Source organism: Trachurus japonicus, chromosome 12 (genome assembly GCF_045865225.1).
Source record: "Trachurus japonicus isolate A0001 chromosome 12, Traja_1.0".
NCBI classification, from domain to species: Eukaryota; Metazoa; Chordata; class Actinopteri; order Carangiformes; family Carangidae; genus Trachurus; species Trachurus japonicus.
In genome coordinates, this window is record NC_140918.1 from 17,785,353 (window position 1) to 17,801,108 (window position 15,756).

General features: G+C 41.3%; 1 protein-coding gene across 2 annotated transcripts in view; it reads right to left on the reverse strand.

The window, feature by feature from the left end:
- Positions 1-15,529, reverse strand: part of LOC146977407 (WD repeat-containing protein 7-like) — a 50,581-nt gene extending 35,052 nt beyond the window's left edge. Inside the window, exons 1-9 of one of the 2 annotated variants that reach the window (XM_085793660.1) lie at positions 15,365-15,529; positions 13,157-13,328; positions 12,923-13,029; positions 12,196-12,274; positions 10,949-11,123; positions 9,767-9,828; positions 8,479-8,598; positions 8,228-8,373; positions 7,366-7,468 (exon numbers count right to left, since the gene is read on the reverse strand). In XM_085793660.1, the coding sequence (XP_085649786.1) occupies positions 7,366-7,468; positions 8,228-8,373; positions 8,479-8,598; positions 9,767-9,828; positions 10,949-11,123; positions 12,196-12,274; positions 12,923-13,029; positions 13,157-13,315 (951 nt within the window). In that variant the 5' untranslated portion in view covers positions 13,316-13,328; positions 15,365-15,529. Of the gene's footprint in view, positions 1-7,365; positions 7,469-8,227; positions 8,374-8,478; positions 8,599-9,751; positions 9,829-10,948; positions 11,124-12,195; positions 12,275-12,922; positions 13,030-13,156; positions 13,329-15,364 lie in introns of both variants that reach the window. The other variant, XM_085793659.1, reaches the window with a different exon arrangement.
- Between the last annotated feature and the right edge of the window lie 227 nt (positions 15,530-15,756).

Genomic DNA, 15,756 nt, shown 5'->3' on the forward strand with positions numbered 1-15,756 from the left:
ATCCACCCCTGAACAGAACTAACTCATGCAGTTCCTACACTGTTATTTGAATTCCTCATGGCTGTGCAGAGCAGGTACAACTAGACCAGGTCAAAACAAAGTTGAAGCTGTTTGCAGTCTACCAACTACAGTACCAGCTGCTTTCAGCTCTTTATTTTGAGGTATCCACTGAAAGTTTACTTCTCACACAGTATCATACTCCTGTACACAAAGGTTCATCGATTTATGTAGTGAATAAAAGTTTTGTAGGAAAAAAAGAGTCTCTTTTTCAAATCACACTGTTCATCTACTGGGCATTAGAAAGTTCCCTTTCTCACATGGAACCATGTTCTACATGCCTTTAACTGAATTGAAGCAGCAGTGGAGTTTTAATGATGACAAAGCAAAGTCATCGTAACTAAAGGGAAATTATAGTTGGGGTGCAGGCAGCAGGCCCCTCCAGGTTTCTACACTATAAAGGTAGTCCCAAAGCTGAAACAGTTCCAATCCAATTCCAATCCATCACCTTAACAGTTCGGCTACAGGTGGACTCCCTCTTGTTTCTTGATCATTTACTAAAACATTTTGAAGCTGGATTGGAGCCTGAACAGCTTGCTGTTGTACTTTGTAGTTTATATTTGTAGTTTATTTGTAGTTTACACCCCCCTCTTTCCCTGTTAAATGGGTTTTCCATGGAGTTTTTCCTCAGTCGATGTGAGGGTCTAGGGCAGAGGATCTTGTTATGTTGTTATGATGCCATGTAAAGCCCTTTGAGACAAACTGTTTGTAAAAACGGGCTATATAAATAAAATTGCTTTGCCTTGTCTGCAGTTTAGAAATCCATGCTATGACAGACAGGGACTCTTGATCTCTCAGCTTTTTGTAGGTTTCACACCTGCCCAGGTTATGACACATAGTCAAAATGTTGTAGACAAAAATCCTGGTTTAAACCCTCACTGTGTGTGTCACTGAGTATTAACAACCAACTATTTTTCCTAAAGGTGTAAGGGAGGCGTCTTCTCAGGAGCTGCCAGTAGGGGGAGTGTTTTTTCCATTACGGTGATTATGATGGACGAGATGACAGTTAGTGAACCTTCGGGCGTGTGAGGAAGTCCAACATCCAAAACGGATGTAGACATGGAGAATGGCTGAGGTGTCCAGTGTGGCCACGGTCAGTTAGTGCAGCTCTGTTCAACACTGTGGATAATCTATGCAAAGTGCCACCAAATGTTGTTTTTAAACACACACACAAACCAACACACACACACACTACAAACCACATCTTGATATAAGATGTTAATAAACCAGTGATAGTTGGGTTTTAAACAGACAGCACAAGAGAGAAAAGGAGAGAAGATCAACAAGATGTGTTTGTCTGGTCTCTGGGCAGCAGGTGGGCGGGGCTTACACTACTCTATCTATAGAAAAGAATCATTCTAAGGCTATGAAAACCAAACAATTTTTTTATAACGATTATACACTTATACAAATATAATCATGGGTAGTATATTCAGATTTTGCCTTGACAATTATTACACACTGGACCTTTAATGATGATGGGAAAGTGTGTGTCCCAGGGTGAGAGCAGGTGAGAACCCCTGTGCTGCATCATCCTCTCTTCACAGTCTTTCAGATGCTTCAGGTAACATATGACAAAAACCAAGAATGCAGAGCAATGTATAAAGTCTCAACTATGAGCTCATATTGAAACAACTGTGGTTCCTATAACAACCACTGTAGTCTGAAGCCAAAATGTCCAAGTCAACATAAACATGTTTCCACCCTGGTGCAAAAACTCTTTTGATCTCTACAGCTAATTTCCTCATTCTTCGCAACTCATTTGTTATTAAAGGGGACACGTTATGGAAATATCACTTTTTGAAGGCTCTTTAACATAACGTATATTTGGGTGTTTGTCTTCCAGCCTCCAAAATGTGAGAATTGACAGAAATATCTGTAATTTTCAATTTTCACAAGCTGTTCTTTCAGTTGTCTTCCAGTGATGTAACTAGTTTTTGAATTTGCATAACACCACCCCTACCTGGTACCAGTAGAAGGGGGCGGGGTAAGCAGTGGTTCATTTGCATTTAAAGGGACAGGCACTGAAAGCAGCCGTTCTGAACAGGGCTGTTTAGAGAGGATGAAAAGAGCTGTGATGTTTGATCCTTGGGGGATTTTGACCAAAGCATGTCACAGACATGTCTTTAAGACACGTGGGGACTGTTTTAATATGTGGAAAAGGGGCAGAGTATGTCTCCTTTAAGGGTTACAGTTATGTATAATTGCTAACAATTGTTGTTAATGTCAATGAGATACAATTAGTCATTAAGGTCCTTGTTTGTCAAATAAAGTTGAGGTGGATAACAACAGTAATGCCTGGGGATGTCACCACTCAGGGGAAGTGGGGGTGCTGTTTACCTTGAGGCCGTAGGAACAGGAGAAGCCCACCCACCTGCTGTCCAAACAACAAACACACAATCCTTTGTGCAAACTACACTGTTGAATCAGGTCCAACAGACGCACACAAACACCATTTCCTCTTGTCCTATCTGTGCGAGATACTGTGCTTAGTCATGATTATCACAATATAGAAACATATACTGAGAATAAGATATGTATGGATACAAATTATCTTTACTCTGGTGACATGTCTTCATGTGAATCTTGTCCCTGTGTCCTCAAAAATATCTACTATACTGTGGAAACACAATTTGATACAGTTTTTAATCTTAAGTGTCAGGTGTCTGGTGAAGATATGTAAATGAACCGATTCCAAAAACTGTGTGAGTAACCCTGTCACTGCTGGCTGCATCATGTCGGGGACTCGGCAGGTCATTGTTCTGGTTAAAAAGCAGCTTAGGGGACTTTGCATGCATCTTCATCAGTATGAAGACAGATGGGGAGGGTGATGGTGCTTTTGGAGGAGGGGAAATTTGTTTTAGTGGGAATAGAGCATGAAACCAAGTGAACCAGAATGAGTTCAGTCTGTCAGGTGAGCAGGAAGGAGAGCAAAGAGCGGAGCAAACAAAACAGGCACCTCGGCTCTAATGTCAGCGACTCGGCGGCTCACACTCCCGACTCCAGCGCTCTGACACTGTCTGAAGGCTGAAGGCTGCACACGGGGAGCACCACTGACCAGCCTGCTGCTGTTTGCTGGCAACACTGGTTATTACTCAAGAATTATGACACGGGTGAAAGGAACCATAACATATCTACGTATATCATTTGATACCAACCCTATTATATTTTCTAAAAAGCATAATAGGTTTCAATTTCCAGCTAATTTCCATTAGTTGCTGTTTTTTTCCTTTTAAAGTGCATTTTATAAAATAACACATGGGGTGTTTTCTGTTATAATAATACAATAAAATAAATAATTAATCAAGCACATCTTGATATAGAAAGAAAAAAAAACTCAAAAGAGGGGTGTATCATGGAAATAAACCTTTTCCACCGCTTCCAGACGTCTTCAAATTTAGATTGCTGAAGCCTCATTGAAAAAGTGATTCTTGCCATTACAAACACATTGTAAATGATATTATACCATTCATTTGTAGATGGGATGTCTGGCTTAATCCATTTCTTTGTAATTGCTTTTCTAGCAGCTAAACTTAGTATTCCAAATAAATATTTAAATGAGCACTGACCATGACGCCACAGAGGCAGAGCCCTTTGAGTTTTAATATAGACAGAAAAAAAAACATTCAAAATGTAGCTGTTTGGTTTGTTTTTGAGTTGGTTTGCTGCCACAGTGCAGAGTGAATGTGAGCCGCCGAGTGAACATCAGCCTTTTTGCTACTGTCCTCAGAGTTTGCTCCTCTCATCCAGTGGCCTCACTCTAGCTGAGCTGTAAAGTCACAATTAAGAGAAACCTCCTCCTGACATGTTGGCTCCAAACTCTTTAACATCTTCACTCCCTTCATCTCAGTGATAACTTTAACGTCCCATCCTGACCTTAATGTGTCTTCTCGTCTGACTGCAGCCTGTACATGTGACACCAACCTCACCATATGACTATATCAGTGTTGGGATTGATTTTTTCATCAGGCCAATCATTGCTTTCAGCTGTTTTCTATCAAAAAGCAGTTTTAAAGTCACTGCAGAGACATAATCCATCACAATGAAACAAGATTGAAATGTCTGAAAAGTCTGTTTCCTCTGTAACGGCTTGTTAACCACCTCTGGATATTTGCTTCCATGTTTCATTTCAATGAATTCAATAGGTTTATTTAAGAGGGATGAAAGCTATTAGAATTACTCTGTTGTGAAGCAGCTAATATCCAAAACCACAGGTTAAACAAAGTTCCCTCTACGCTGGACACTCCAGGGAAGACAGTTTAGGACTTAAAGTTCAGGTGTCAAAGTTCATCAAAGGTGAACTCAACATTAAAAAAATTATTTGTCCCACCCCTCTGATAAATTCATTGATCTGAGCGATTCCACTGGAATTATTGGACTGACATGGAATCATTTGAAACCATTGTGTTATGGCTCTTTTCAATAGAATAAACATCAACTAGTGGCTTAAAGGGATAGTTCACCCAAAATTAAAATTTCACTCATTATCTACTCACCCTCATGTCGACTAAGGGCTGGGAGAAGTTTCAGAGTCCTCCGTGCCTTCTCGGAGTTACAGCGGACTGCATGTCCATATGATGGTAGCGAACGGAGCTAACTTTTCTTCGTCCAAAAAGACACACCAAAAAACATCCAAATACCTCTATAGTGCTCGTCTGTAATGTCCTTCTTGTATTGAAGCCCCAACATGAGAAATTGTTCAGAAAAAAATTAAATAAGTCTATGTTTTAAGCTTGTTTGTAGCGGAAGCTCCCAGTGTCTCAGTTCACTGCTTTGCCTGTGTCTGTGCAAATCTTGCACGATTTGACACCCTGTTCACGGCTCCGCAAATCGCGCAAGATTACGGCAGAGCAAAACTGGGAGCTTCTGCTACAAACAAGCTTAAAATATAGATTTATTAAATTTTTTTCAGAACAATTTCTCATGTCGGAGCTTCAATACAAGACGGACATTACATACGAGCAGCATGGAGGTATTTGGATGTTTTTTGGTGTGTCTTTTTGGACGAAGAAAAGTGAGCTCCGTTCGCAACCGTCATATGGACATGCAGTGCTGCACGGAGCCCCGCTGTAACTCCGAGAAGGCACGGAGAACTCTGAAACTTCTCCCAGCCCTCAGTCGACATGAGGGTGAGTAGATAATGAGTGAAATTTGAATTTTGGGTGAACTATCCCTTTAATCATGCTAAACCAGTGGTATGGTCCATGTTTCGCTTTCATCTGATGGTAACTAGGACCCCCTGGAAGACGAGATGATGCATCTCAAGGGGTTATCCCTTAATAAATTTGAAAAATTTGAAATTTGAATTTGTACTAAACATTTTCCATTTCCCACAATTCAACATGTGTCTCAGTTTTGTAATTTAAATACCTGAGCTAAGCGCAACTAAAATGGTTAACTAGTGTAATGAGTGGAATTAGCTCAATTTTAGTTTTTACAGCTCAGCCAAGAGCCTGGCCACCTTTGTTCTTCCTGTCTTTGCTCATCAGAATGCATTTCCTGGGGCTTACTGGTGCCTCTAGAGGCTGGTGGTGGTATAGCAGCTCTGGGGTGTAGAGCTCCAAGTCGCACCCGCTGGCAGGGAGGCACATCACCTCCACAGCCACCTCCTCCTCACCTCTTTCTCCTTCCTTAAGAGAGGAGCGAGGAGGACAGGGAGGGAGGGAGGGAGGAGGGGAGGGGCATGGTAGCATCAGAAGACAGAACAATAAAAACAACGACAAAAATAACACAAAAAAAAAAGGCACAGATGTCAAATAAATATCTACAAGACAATAAATTATGAATACACACATAACAATGTACTTAAGGTCCAAAATGAAATCATAAATCCAGACAGGGTCAGGACCACACACATGGGTTCACAAAGTCTGTAGGCTCTTTGTTTAGATTTAACTAAAATCTAATACTCACAGCCTGGTTTCTCATTCTGTTCCGTTCAATTACCTGGACAATGCTTTTCAATCCATTTTATTGAACCATTTGACTTTATGAGGAGCTTTAACGTGAACAATCTGGAAACAGGAAGTGCTGAGTTAAACTGGTGGTGCTGCTATCAATTAGTGACTGAAATTGCACTGATATTACAAAGAGAAAGAGAAATTGAATGAAGCTCAGTGGTGTGATATAACTGGTGCTGCACTGATGGAAATGCATTCTAATCAAGGAGTGTGACCAAAACACACCAGATGATCAGTTACTATATACTAGAGTATATGATATGTGCTATAAATTATTTGTTCACTCATTTTGATCAGTGTAACTGTGTCTGGTGCAGATGGACAACATGTGACATCACAGGTCTGATCCATGTACCTGAAGTATACAAACCAACAACTAATTATAGGTCTTTTTATAGGCATGTCAAATCAGTTTATAAGGGCCTCCTCACCATCTGTTATTGCTGTTATTCTGTTATTGCCTCTTTTTTATGGTTGCCTAGTATCAATGTCTTTACATCTAGTATCACTGTCTTTACATAACTTGTTGTATGTCACTGTATGTCAAATTAACTGTCACTTTGTGGTATGTCATTGCTATATGTTAGGCCTACTGTCTCTATTCTTCTTTTCTTTTGTGTCACTGTTGTCATATGTGTTTTTATTGTCTATATTTTAATGTTATACTCCCCCTCTCCTTTCACCTCCTACCCGGCCATTGGCCTAATAAGAATGTATTCTTAGCAATTCTTGCCTGGTTAAATAAAGGTTTACTACTACGTAATAAGAACTACGTTCTGTCCAATTGCTTCAAAGGGACAAAGTGTTACTCTACTAAAGTCAACAGTGATTTCATCTCATCAGAGCTTACTTTAAAGGGATAGTTCAACATTTTGGCAAATTCACCTATTGCCATAATCCCTATAGTCATAGCAGTAGGTTCATTACGGAGGCTCATGGTATTTCTGCGTTTCCGTCATCAAACTAAATACACAATCCAACAACTCCAAAACACATGGTGAATGTGCAGGTCACAACTTTTTGGAGTTGCTGGATTGTGTATTTGATGAGTTTGACGAGGGAAAGGCGAAAGTTCCATGTGCTGTGCAGAGCTCGCGTCTCTGTCCCGCCGATCTAAAAACAGTTTGCACCAACAATTAAAGGTAATGAACCTACTCCTAAGACTATAGAGATAGGCTAATTTGCCAAAAATGTTGAACAAGCATTTGTGCTGGAAAATACATCTGGATGTGAAACTATCTTCACATCTTAGCCTTTTTCTTTTGTTTTGAACTAATACTGTAATAACATAAATTGGTTCAGGTGAGTTTGAGGTGACAACAGTGCAGAGTGAAGACGGACCACTGACCTGTTTGTCCGTGCGGTTAGCGATGCTGTAGACCAGAGGAGGGATTGAGCCTTCTTTGGTTTTCCCAACATCGCTGCGGAAATGTTCACTAGCAGGCAGACAACTGGAGAAAACACACACACACACACACACACACCATACATAAAGAGAATTAGCATCTTTGCTACAATGCGACATGTTTAAATTGTGTGTTTTATACCAGTGGTTCACAACTGGTGGGTCGGGACCCAAAAGTGGGTCGCGGACCCGTTTTGGATGGGTCGCGGACAGCTGGTCAAAAAAGTAAATAATATTTAATGCACATCTGATGTTGGACATGTCTTTTATTTTGAAAAATAACTTATTTTGAAAGGCATGCAGTTGTAATGGTCCTCCTCAGTTTCTTATTATTTGCTCCATTTGCTCTGAATGCAAAGATATCAGTTTCTATCAGTTTCTTATTGGCCTGAATGCAGTGAAAATACCTTTTTTTGTGGGTCTTTATTTTGTGCAATTTGATATTTATTCACTTTTGTGAATATGCTCTGAATGCAGAGATGCATTAGAAGTCAAATATATCATTTTGTTGGTCTCCATTTTGTGCAGTTTGATATTTTTTTATTCACGTCCGTACATGCAGTTGTCATGGTCCTCCTCAGTTTCATTCATGTGCCCTGAAATGCACTTTGCTCAACAAAGAGCAAAATGAGTTTTTAAAGGCTTTAAAAAAAAATTCTTAGTTTGAATTCTATAAAAGTGGGTCGCGACTTAATGACCATGGGAAAATGTGGGTCCCAGATTGAGACTAGTTGAGAACCCCTGTTTTATACTGATGCTCAATAACATGCATCCTATTTAATCGACTAGAGTGAGGGAGGTGTACCTGGCAGGCAGCTTGTAAATGTAGCTGCAGCCGTCCTCCGTCCAGATGATGACTTTGTCTGCAGCGATGAACTCTCCTCCGGTCCAGGCCTGGTCGCTGTCACTGGCCACCGAGCAAAGCAGCGAGTAGTCGCCTGCATCAAACACCTGACACACACAAAAGGAGCGGGAAACACACAGATGAATCCATCAGTTCAGGATGAATGGATGGATTTCCTGCACTACATTCATCTTGGTGCTGCAGTCTCTTACCCTCCAGTACTTGGAGCAGACCACCAGCAGGCTGCTCTGAGTGAAGGTGCAGAAGGAAATACTCTGACAGCCCTGGCAGTAGATTGGTTTGGACTCTTCTTCAAACACTGGGTCCTGGTCCTAAACACACAGATACACACATTAGAGGAAGAAACCAACATATATAATGATGCACAAGTGACTCTACTGTTGCACTAAATGCTGTATGGGCAGGTCCATGCAATGGTACCGGATTTCCTCAATTAACAGCTGGGTCATTGTTTACAGCGTTGGTTCCGTCAGAGATTTCAGGGGCTCCACAGAACTTTGTCTATTCTGAGGTTGTGATGTTATCAAAATTATTTGAAATTTTAAAATCCCAATAACAAATCTAATTGGATAATCAAAATCATGTATAAACAAAGACAATAGGAACAAAAACCTACAACCTACCTGCTTATACGGACATGATAACAATTATGACACGAGAAAGGAAAATGGACAGAAAGATAAAATAAAATAAAACAAAATAAGACAGAACAAAATAGAATAAAAAGAATCAGATGAATAAAAAAAAAGTTTGTGGACTGTCTATGAAGACTGACAGGAGTGAAGACGAGCTCATCGTCTGCTTCAGAGAGGGACGGCAGGTCTCTGCTCTGTGTCCACAGCCCGGTTGGGACTGGGTGGAAGTACTCTGACTGACTTAATGAACTGTGCGCAACGGGGACAGAGTCCCGGCTCTGACAGCGCGGCGAGGAGAAGAGGTGCCAAGCAGCACGTGAGGAAGATGACGAAGAGCTGCTGAACAATGAATAATGATGAAGCTTTATTAACTGTAACAGCATTCATCTGTCTCCTGCCCTGAAACACACCAGACTGCGATCGAGTCTGTCAGCTGCAGCACGGACATTCCTCTTCTTTGTTCATCTGCTGAACAATGAGTTTGGTCGCTAATGTGTAAAAATGAACAAAGGGAATCAGAAATAAAGGCCTTGCTCAAATAAAAGCCGGCCTCAAACGAGGGGCCGGTATCCTGGGCAGTTGTAGAAAGATGTAAAAAAAATAATAAAGGTGCTGGTTACTACTTGAGGAAATGCGGTAGTCAGGTTTCAGGTCTGTGACCCTTTACTGTCCCTCATCCTCTCATTCTCTTGCTCTATCTGATCATATGGAAGTAAACACACCTAACAACTTCATCTGACTGTTTTCACTTGTCTTCTTGTTGTAGTGGATGAACATCTGACATGATGAGACTCATGATAGAGTTCTAAACCAACAAACGACGGAGTACCTGCATCCTGCTGACCTCAGCTGTGATGATCCAGACTTTCAGAATCCCAGTCACAGACACCGCCACCACCGTGTCCTCTACAGAGAGACAGGAAATGACACTCAGCGTCCATCGACACTTAAAGGGATAGTTCACCCAAAATTCAAATTTCACTCATTATCTACTCACCCTCATGTCGACTAAGGGCTTGGAGAAGTTTCAGAGTTATCCGTGGCTTCTCTGAGCTACGGGGGGTCTCGGCGTAGCAGTATTTGTCCATATAATGGTTGCCAATGGATACCAACTTTCTTTTTCCAAAAAGACACACCAAAAAACATCCAAATACCTCCATGCTGCTCGTATGTAATGTCCGTCTTGTATTGAAACCCCGAAATGCGAAAAAAATTAAATAAGTCTATATTTCAAGCTTGTTTTGTAGCGGAAGCTTTTCGAAGCTCCTATTCAGAGGCAATTTAATCATAGACAGATAATTTCTCATCAAGTCAAAAGATGTCTGTACAAGTCTTTCGATCTTGAAGTTTGAAGTTTATTCACACACACAACACATATTTTGTGTGAATCAGGTCTCCCATTGAAGCTACCAAAAGCTTATTGCGGGAGCCTGGATACATATAACACAAAACAACACAGCATATACAAGACTACAATACACACGAAACATTAACAGCTACTACAGCTTCCCGGTTCGTCAAATTTGGACGAACTGGGAAGAGGACGGACCCTGGTTCGTCCAAATTTGACGAACCGGGAAGAGGAGCTTCCACTACAAACAAGCTTGGAAAATAGACTTATTTAATTTTTTTCAGGACAATTTTGCATTTTGGGGCTTCAATACAAGACGGACATTACATACGAGCAGCATGGAGGTATTTGGATGTTTTTTGGTGTGTCTTTTTGTTACGAAGACAGTTGGTATCCATTTGCAACCGTTATATGGACATGCACTGATATGCCAAGACCCCCTGTAACTCAGAGAAGCCACGGATAACTCTGAAACTTCTCCCAGCCCTTAGTCGACATGAGGGTGAGTAGATAATGAGTGAAATTCCAATTTTGGGTGAACTATCCCTTTAACATGAGAGGATAATACGCATAAGTACAATTGGCAACAAAACAACGATGAATGTCTTTATGGCTACGGCTCCAGTCCAACAAGACAAACTCTAGATCTCCTCCAGCTCCACCTGCCTCCCTCACCTTGTGTGCGGTGGGAGCGGATGATGCTCATGGAGCTGATCCAGTCGGGAGAGATCTTGGACACCAGCGAGTACAGGACCTCCAGGCTGGTGGCGTCCACCACGAGGATCTCTGGGTAGTGGCCGTTACAAAGCAGACGTCCCTCCCTTTCGGTGCCGATGGTAAACTGATAGAACTGGAGGAGCGCAGAAGACACACGGGGAAGACGGACCGAAAGCAAGTGAGGACAGATGACAGGAAGAGACAAAAATAATAATCAGTTAACAGCAGCTTCAAGGGCATACGCTTTGAGCTTTTAGTGTGCGAAGTCGGCCGGATGTGTTATATTCCACTGATGGAAGCTGAACAGTGCTTGAAAAACAAAGTAGAAGAGGATATAAGTAGCGAAAAAAATAGTGTTTAAAGGGATAGTTCAACATTTTGGCAAATTACCTATTGCCATAATCGTTATAGTTTTAGTAGTAGGTTCATTACCTTTAATTATTGGTGCAAGCTGTTTTTAGATCGGCAGGGCAGAGACGTGAGCTGCACGGTACTTTTGCATTTCCCTCATCAAACTAAATACACAATCCACCGACTCCAAAACGCTCTGGTGGACAAGTTGTGACCTGCACATTCACCACGCTATGAAATGATAACGTATAATTATGTAACATTATGACACATGAAGCAAATACTCAGAACTTCTTGCACTTTTGAAGTCACTTTGCTGAACAGTTGTGTCTGTGATGTAGTTCCGGTTACACATTTGCCTCGTAAACAACTCCGAGTCTCCGTCCCGTAATGTTACATTATTATCTCATAGCGTGGTGAATGTGCAGGTCACAACTTGTCCACCAGAGCATTTTTGAGTTGTTGGATTGAGTATTTGATGAATTTGATGAGGGAAGTGCGAAAGTACCATGCAGCTCACATCTCTGCCCCACCAATCTAAAAACAGCTTGCACCGACGATTAGAGGTAATGAACCTACTCCTATGACTATAGAGATTATGGTAATAGGCGAATTTGCCAAAATGTCGAACTATCCCATTAAGCTAAAAAAAGAAAAAAAAACAGAAGTGAGAGCAGAAGAGACGTGACTTTGTTGCACTGGAGGAATTCATGTGTTCACTGTCAATTCACTGTCTCTCATTCATCCTCTTTAACAACAGACCTTTATTTGTTTGTGCTTATCTTGAAAGCTCGGCCTGTTTTTCAATCCCAGTTTTTATTTATTTATTCACAGGATGTGGATGTGTGTCTTACTTGTATGCCAGTGTGAGCACAGGCCAGCTTGGTGAACTCAATACAGCGTCCATCGTTCACGTCCCACAAACACATCTCCCTGAAACACGAGCAGACTGAAGTCAGACATTGAAGTTGAACCTGTTGGTCCACAGTCATGGAACATAAACCTTGAGGTATGGTTTAAAAGTGTTTTATAAGGTCTGTGGTGTGAGATACTGTGTTCAGAAGGCACCAAGTCAAGTCACCATGACTTTGACCTTTGACCACCAAAATCAGTCCATCCTTGATCCCAGGTGAATGTGTGTACCAAGTTCAACAACCTCTCTTCAAGGTGTCACAGAGATGTCATGTACAAAATAATGGAACGTACCAAGGCTGCACGATATTGGAAACTAAAGCTAACATTGCAATATTTTATTTTCTGCAATATGTAGTGCAATATTAAAGCAATATTATATGCTCAAACAAAAGTGCAATCGTGCAGCCCTAGAACGTTCATATGGACAGGTGGCAAGCCTCTGACTCTGGGCGTCAAGTTTATTTAGAGAGAAAAATGTACAACTAAAAATGTTGGCTCAAATGTTTTATAGATCAGTACATTAATACACTCCATCCCTCTCTGCCTTTAATCCAGTCCCTGTGTTCACATCAGTAGTGTACAGCCCCTGATGAGTCACGTCAAATGATTGATTCCAGCTTTGATAATCTACATTAATATTCCTCTAAAAGATATACAGCTACTGACCCGCTCTCAGACGCACTGACGATGTACTGCTTGTCACTGCACGCGCTGGCTTTGGACAGACAAGTGATGGAGGCCGTGTGTCCAAACAACATGGCTCTGGGACAAATCTGAGGAGACGAGAGGAAGAGACACAAGAAGGTTAAAATAAGACGATGGGAAGCACATTGAAACATCACAGGTGGATAACAAACAAACAGCACTTTCATCAGACAACACCTTCTCCTTCAACAGTACCTCCAGCTCAGGTGTCATGTCCCAGAGGCAGATCTGTCCATCATGGCAGCCCGTGATGATGGTGCTGAAGTCGTCCATCACCAGCAGGCTGCTGATGCAGTGCGTGGGAGCCATACGGCCCCACAGCACTATGGGTAGAACCAGGTTGTTCCCGGACATTTTGGTGATGTGTCTGAAAGGATAAAAAAGAGAATTAGATCAACAGAGATCAAAATAGGAAACAGGACTAAAAAGACTAAAGAAGAATGTTCCTCCTCCAATCACAACTCTTCATTTGTACATTTACATTTGTGTTGAGTGGGAGGAGAAAACCCACACAGGCACAGGGAGGACAGGCAGGACCAGGGCTCAAACCTAGGGCTGGGCAAAATGGTCTCTAATCAATATACTATGCAGTTCACCTTGATAATGATAAATGGACGATAACTATGATAACAATAATAATGTGATGAAGGAATAGGTGTATGAAGATGTTCTGCGATGGGTGCAGCCATTGTTGCTGATAGCTGTACACTGACTATTGTGATAAGGGACAAAAATAAGGAATGAAAACAAGGCTGACAGGAGGACTGGAGTTTACTTCCTGTAGTCATAACATATGTGAACAACAGAGAGAAGAGACAATCGGTAGACTCTTTGTGCTAATGGGTTTTTGGCATTGTTCATTGGCTAAAACTTTGACCACATTCTCTTCTGTACACCTCTGTCTTTACATTTACATATTAAGTGGGTGTGTCAAATCACAACAGAATGTGTCTCAAGATCCCTTTCAAGGTCTTGAATTCTCAAGAGCAGCACTCTGCAACAGTGACACAAAACACTTCCAGTGTTACAGATGTTTTCACACATAACCCCACCTTCCAACTTCTGTTTTGATGCCTCACTTGAAGTCCAGCCAAAATCAGCACAGATGTGCACGTCACTGCTTGACAGCAATGAATGCAAAAATAACCATTCCAGCAGCAACTTTCAATTTCAGTGGTAATATCTGCCAAAATGATTTTGCATATCACGTGGCCCAAATTCAGTTTCATTTTTGATTTCTTCAAAATGTGAGTGAGACAGGTCAGGTGATACCATCTTTTCAGACCAGGTCCTTATATGTTTATGTCATGATGATGCTGCATATTTAATAAAATAAAAAATAAAAAAAAAGAGAGAGAGAATGAATGAACTAACTTGTTCATTGTGGAATATAATGATGTCATGAGGCTGCTGCTTGGTGTTCCTAGGTGACACAGTGCCATCCAGCTGTTTGTGTACCAACATGTCAGCTAATGTATCAGACCCACAATAGTCATACCTTTTAGTCTTGTATTTTTTGTATTATCATTATTATTATTACAACTATTGTTATATTATTGTTGCTCTTTAATTGTCTATTTCTATACTTGGTTTTTATACATGGCATTTGTGATGTGGACACAAATGTAATTGCCAGGGAAACTTGTTTTTCTACTGTGCAAATGACAATAATCACTTTAAATTGAATTTGAATTTGAACATGATTTATTTATAAACAATAAATAAGATGTAGGCCGACAACACATAAGACAATATGATGTGGTACAATCTAAGAACAAGTTACAGCCTCCAAATGAGTGAGTCAGCACCTCACTGGTACAGGACAGTCATGATACAGCCATAAGGCTCAGGGGATAGCTAGAGAAGTTAGAAATGTTAAAAAAATATATGCAAATATAAAATGCATTGTGAAACATTGTCATATGTGCAGACATATGGGCAACATGCTTCATGTTAGGACATATTACACATTACTTGTTACATGTTAGGACAGGGGACATCAGGACTTTAGGTCAGATATGAACGTAGCCGTGTCACTGCTGAAATGTGACTTATTGGTGAGTCACAAGTCCTAACAGCCATACACCACACAGACACCGTAGCTACACATCCACAGTTCGTGACTTCATACTGCATATGAGTGAGTAACCTTGGCGTATAATCCAGGTCCACAGCGCAGCAGCGTGTAGGAAACACTGGGACATATTAAAATCAGTCAAAGAACCAAGACAGCTCAAAGACAGACGTCTGGACCAAGGCTTCATCACAACCGGACACGAAATGACAGCTGTCTGCGCGGTGATGTGTGAACTAGCTAAACTACACCTGCAATGTCGGGACTTCCGAGGTTAGCATCTCGGCTAACGGAACCAAAACACAAGGTCGGAAACCGTCCACACGTACCAGGAGAAGGAGTCCTACTGGAGCATGTCCCTCTACGGAGGACCTGCTGGCGACCGTGTCCTTCCGCGGGAGGCAGAAACGACAAGTATCCTTGTTTTTGGCTTGTTTTGAGCTGCTGTCCCACCGACACACCGATCAGTCCGGTCAGCTGATCAGTGGGTAACTGACTGGCGCATCCGGTTTGCAGTTTTTCAAAATAAAAACACACGGTGTTCATTTACCAAGGATGAAATCCTCGTAATGATCGTGTTTCCGCGTGTTTTCGTTATTAAAAAGGCACCACATCCAATGTTACATAAAAATGATAATATACGCGGGGGGGGGGGGGTTCGTTGTGTCTGAATCTACTTATTTTTGATAAATTATTTAACTGTTTTTTTTTTGTTTTGTTT